At 35.6% G+C, this 5260-nt stretch overlaps 1 protein-coding gene across 1 annotated transcript; it reads left to right on the top strand.

Annotated features, from left to right (window-relative positions):
* The first annotated feature begins 217 nt into the window (after positions 1-217).
* Positions 218-2724, top strand: LOC100306652 (putative cytochrome B5). Its single transcript, NM_001251267.2, has 3 exons — positions 218-507; positions 1957-2023; positions 2136-2724. The coding sequence occupies exons 1-3, from the start codon at positions 418-420 to the stop codon at positions 2384-2386; spliced, it is 408 nt and encodes a 135-aa protein (NP_001238196.2). The 5' UTR covers positions 218-417; the 3' UTR covers positions 2387-2724.
* Positions 2725-5260: the final 2536 nt, after the last annotated feature.

Here is a 5260-nt window from a genome sequence, read left to right as displayed (position 1 = left end):
TATGATTAAAAAGACATGGGTTATTTAGCAGATATGATTAAAAAGATTGACATTAAAATTAAGTAATTGAATATAAATAATTAATGTACTGAACTTAAGTTGAATCTTTTGATAAAAATAATTTTTTATTAAATTTTATTTATCTTTAATTGAATTTCAAATTAATGAGATATTTTGTCGTCAACAGTATATACGAGTGAGAAGAGAAAAAAAAATTAACATTGAAAAGTGTCTTAGGAGTTGGTAAGACAACAAAAACTGCCCACCCCTACCAACCCATTACCATCATCGTTCAACCAACCAACTAACCTCATCGCATTTCATTTGTCACCAACCATCCCATTTTTCTCTTATTCAAATCCTCTCTCATCTCTTCCTTTTCGCTGGCAATTAACTCACGAGGGCTGCACATCGACAATGGGTGGGGAGCGGAACAAGGTCTTCTCTTTGGCCGAGGTCTCTCAGCACAACAATGCCAAAGACTGTTGGCTTGTCATTCATGGCAAGGTATTATTGCATTTTGCTTTCTGGGGTTTCAGTTTCAATTTTTTCTTTGCTTCTATTGAAATTCTTGTGTTTTGAGTTTGGTGGAACCATTAGAGATTCGGTTGGGTTGGGTCTGGGTTGGTTCTAGTTCATGCTGTTTAAAGTTTTTATTTTTTGTGCTTTATTTTGTTCTTTGTCCAAACTAACTTAGTTAGTGGACTGGGGTTCGCCAGATCTATCTAAGGGCTGGGACTTGTTTTGATCTGCTTGATGGGTTCCATTCTATGCCATTTTCTTCTGCTTTGGAAAATTATGAAAAATTAATAGTGATTTAATTTGAAGCATATAAAGTGCTTCTTCTAAGTATTTTTGCTTAGCTGAATGGTTTTAACTGTTATGCTGAATTTGTAGCGATACTTCATTATATATATATATATATATATATATATATATATTAGGGTTTTAAAAAGGTTTCTTGCATTCTTTGTAATGAAATTAATTGATGCCATACCAAATTTCATGTTCTGGATCGTGAGTGAATGATAGAGAGTTGAAGGTTTTTAGTTATTACAAGCTTACTGAAATGAAATTGAATTAGGGTGATTTGACAAATGAAGTGATGACCATTAATGGTTAGGTATGTATGTTGGTTGGCATGCTTTCATGCTATCTTTTGTTCTTCATTGTATCGAGGACTTTAATTTTGTAGAAAAGTGGTGAAGAGTAGTTTTGGAAACAATGGAGTATTAAACTTCACTTTGTGCTTCTTGCCTTCATTGTTGACTTGTAAACTCTGGATATAAGAAAATTCTTTCAATATTTCCCCATTTATATTCCATGTAATTCACTTCTTTCAGGATGCACATTCTGTTTATCATACAGGATGCTTGGAATTGTGACTGAGATTTACTCACTCTTGTCATTGTCTTTATGCATGTCTCCTTTTTCCACTTTTTATCTTTCTCCACTGAATTGGGAATCATTCCACATTCTCATAGATCATAATCATATCTGATAATTTTATGGTGCTAGGGAGTACTGAATCATGTGCCTGTTAGGTTTAAGAAAATAGTCAAAATACCATTGTGCCATTTGTAGACTTGAGCTTTTGAGGTAAGTTAGAGATTTAGGTTCAATTTCGACAAACTTCTCTACAATTACTTCTAAGAGGAATAAAGGAGGTAAAATAAATCAATCTTCTCTCATAAGCTGATATCAAGTCATGCAGTTCATCCTTCGGAAATGTTAGATGTCAGAGTCTAAAACAGTTAAGATGCATAATTTGAATATAACTTATGAGAAAAGTTTGATTCTTTTTTTTTTTCCTACTTGTATAAGTGTTTTTTAAGAAGTTTGTACAAACTGTTCACTAGTGGATGGAATTAAAACTAAAAATCTGGTAATTGATTGGGAATCATGTTGTGGTGGTGCACTCTGTTTGGCTACCTTACCATTTCTTTTGTGGAACAGGTTTATAATGTGACAAAGTTCTTGGAGGACCACCCTGGAGGGGATGAGGTCCTGTTGTCTTCCACAGGTATCCAACATTGTCTCTGAATGCACTTAATTTATTCATAATACCTCATGATCTCAGCAAAGTGAGATTCCTGCAAATGCCTTACAACACTTCAAATGACACATGCTTGCAGGGAAAGATGCAACCAATGATTTTGAGGATATTGGTCACAGCACCAGCGCCGTAGCCATGATGGATGAGTTCTATGTTGGAGACATTGATACATCAACCATCCCCAGCAAGGTTAAGTACACTCCTCCAAAACAACCTCACTATAACCAGGACAAGATGCCGGAGTTCATCATCAGGATCCTCCAGTTTCTAGTTCCCTTGTTTATCTTGGGTTTGGCAGTTGGTATTCGTTTCTACACCAAATCAACATAATCATTTAACTGCAAGAGCACATGAATATAGGCATTTGCAATATTGTGTTGGTGTTGAAAGACCCCCCAGTTTGTTTTATCTTTTTTGTGCTGCAATGACGAGGGGTTGCTAGGATATGCCATATGAATTGTGCTTGTTTCCCTTTTCGGTGTAATTTGGTGTTAAATATCAGATTGCCTTTCTCTGTCACTGATTTGCTAAAGGAGCAATTTTCTGCAGTTTAAACTTATAAAATTTTGGTGATTCTAAATAAACTAATAAACTTGTGGTCCTAATGGAAGTAAGAATCTTCTTATCTCTCGTTTTAGTCATAATTACATTAGCATGGTCTATGAATCTACTCTTTGCCTGATACTAACAGGTTGTTTTCTTATGAATTACCTAATAAAGGATTTGATCCTCTCTGAATCTCAATGCATTCGCTTAATCATTGTTTAGCCATCTTTTCTCGAGGTCTTTAGAATCAACAAAAAAGAAACACAATTTGACACACTATGGTATTTGTTGACCAAGAAAAGCCAGAGGATGTGTTCCTAAACAGAAAAGGCTTTCTTTGCATATATGTCTTATATTTGGTTGCTTCCTCAGTATGGCGTAACTGCTTACAATGTGCTTTGAGGTGTATAATATTTGACTCCTAGAAAGTAAAGATACGTGCTGAATTAAGAAAATCACGTTTTTTTTTTAAAGTAATTTTAGGATATTCACCACAATTTTTGTAGTATTCAATCACAAGTTTAATAGTTAAGCTATCACATACCTCTCCTCTAAAAGAAGGTGAACTGAGTAGAATAAAAAACTAATTTGAATTGATTTGGAAATAATATCAATTTGACTAAACCACCAACTAACATGACATTTTTTCGTAGCATTGAACCTGGATCTCTTATGAAGAGTCTTAGGTTTGAATCTTATGGATGGAAAAATATTGTTGAAAAAGAATATTTCACGAAAGGTAACTAACAAGTAGGGTGAAAACACATCAGCCTCGCCTTTGGTAGGCTTGAACTTAGCCAACGTCATAATTATTAAGTTTAAGTCTAACTTGTTATATAGGTCACTTTTTAAGGCATGATCTAACATATTTAAAAGTTTGACCTGGATTGAAAGTTTATTTACAAGGTGAGTGTTATAAAAAAACTTATAAATAATAAGCTAATAGGCATATAGGTCTAATTAGGCCATCGGGCCTTAGGATGTGTATTCTATAATTTATTTTTGAATCTAAGTCATTTGACCATGTGAAAGTGAAATCAATTTAATGAAAAATCTTATTTGTTTCCTTATTACTCTACGTAACATAAATATGATTAGCAATTGAGAGACAATTAAGAAAGTTGAATTGAGTCAAAGTTATACTATTTTATTTTTTTATTTTTCATTAGATACTATTAAATGTGAAATCGAGCTCGTTGAGTTTCTCAAAAGTTAATGGTTTGATGGGGTTCTTGTGGCTTTACCTAAAACTGTTGCAGCTTTAGTTAGTTTTCTTGTTTCACTATTTTCCATGTACAAAAGAAATAAGATATAAAAATATTTAATTTCGGATAATTTCCTTTTTCATTCATGACTAATATTTGAATGATAAAGGTGAGGGGCATGTTGTATTTGGTTAGGCTGAATACCTGAGTACTTCTAGGAGAATCGCTTTAAATGACAAGGTGATGGGTACTCATGTATTTGGTCTATTCAAATACTTGAGCACTTATAGGAGAATCACCTTAGATGATAAAGGTTTTTAGTTTGTGCTTGTTTATAGTTGAATCATTTTTTGAGATTTGGATATGAGACGCTACATCTTCTTGCCATTATGGCTTTGGAAAAATAGTCGTTGTGGTACATGAAACGAGGCATCATCTTCTTTATCCTTAGTTTGGAGAGATCTAATGGATGAAAAGGCTTTGGGCCTTATCAACCTGTCATACCCTAATTTCGTCCGGGGACCTTTGCTTGGTGGCATGCAACTTTTGTTTGACCATTTTGAGGTACTTGGCATCCATCATTAGGCAATTTGTGAAGTTCCGTGACATGCCAGAAGCCAAAAGAAAAGCGTTGTAGCACAATCCGTGAAGTTCCGTGACATGCCGGAAATTAAAAGCAAGTGTTAGTGCGCAATCCGCAAAGTTCCGTAACGTTCCGGAATGCAAAAAAGGGATGATTACGTAATCCGTAAGGTTTTGTAACATTACGGAAAGAAAACAAGCATCGTTACGAAATTCGTAAAGTTTCGTAACGCTACGAAAAAAATCACCAAAAAAAGGCAAAGGGGGTGTTTTTAGTAAAATGGGGGGGTGCAAATAGTAATTTTCGAATCTGGGCCCTTCTAGATGTTTCTGGGCAATTTCTTGCTTAAGGTGGAAGCAACCTAGCTCGCCTGGTCGAACTAGATGGCAACCACCTCCCCCGTTTTGTTAAAAAATGGGATTCCGGGGCTTCCGGGACACCCGTAATGCTTCCGTAAAATTCCCATAACCCTAAATAAGCATATTTCACTTAATACGGTTGAGGGGGAAGAGAAAAAAAAGAAGAAAATCAAGTCCTATATGCTTCCATAAGGCTTCCGTAACTTTTCCATAAATTACGAAAGAAGGGGGGTGAACTTATCAAAATTGGGGGAGTGCAAATAGCAATTTCGAAATTTTGAATTGGACCTTCCATAATGTTTTTTTGAAGCTGGATTGCTTCTGGAGGAAGCAACCCAGCTCGCCTGGGAGAGCTGAGCTCGCCTGGGCGAGCTCGGCGGCAACCTCCTCCCCCTTTTTCCTATAAATAGGCTGAAGGGGGCTGTTCTAAGGACCCCGGAGCCCCCTGGCTATGTATTTCAGCTGTTTTGGGTGAAAAAATTGTTTCCGTGAAGAAAATCCAAGCCGAGGT

The sequence above is a fragment of the Glycine max genome, chromosome 3 (genome assembly GCF_000004515.6).
Source record: "Glycine max cultivar Williams 82 chromosome 3, Glycine_max_v4.0, whole genome shotgun sequence".
Taxonomy (NCBI): domain Eukaryota; kingdom Viridiplantae; phylum Streptophyta; class Magnoliopsida; order Fabales; family Fabaceae; genus Glycine; species Glycine max.
The sequence above is the reverse complement of the archived record's forward strand: the minus strand, read 5'-3'. Positions and strand labels throughout refer to the sequence as shown.

Bases quoted from the DNA above. Each gene is read 5' to 3' on its own strand.
- LOC100306652 (NM_001251267.2), top strand. From the start codon at position 418: ATGGGTGGGGAGCGGAACAAGGTCTTCTCTTTGGCCGAGGTCTCTCAG. The intron at 508-1,956 runs GTATTATTGCAT...TTTGTGGAACAG, and splicing joins GGCTTGTCATTCATGGCAAG to GTTTATAATGTGACAAAGTT. The intron at 2,024-2,135 runs GTATCCAACATT...ACATGCTTGCAG, and splicing joins GGTCCTGTTGTCTTCCACAG to GGAAAGATGCAACCAATGAT.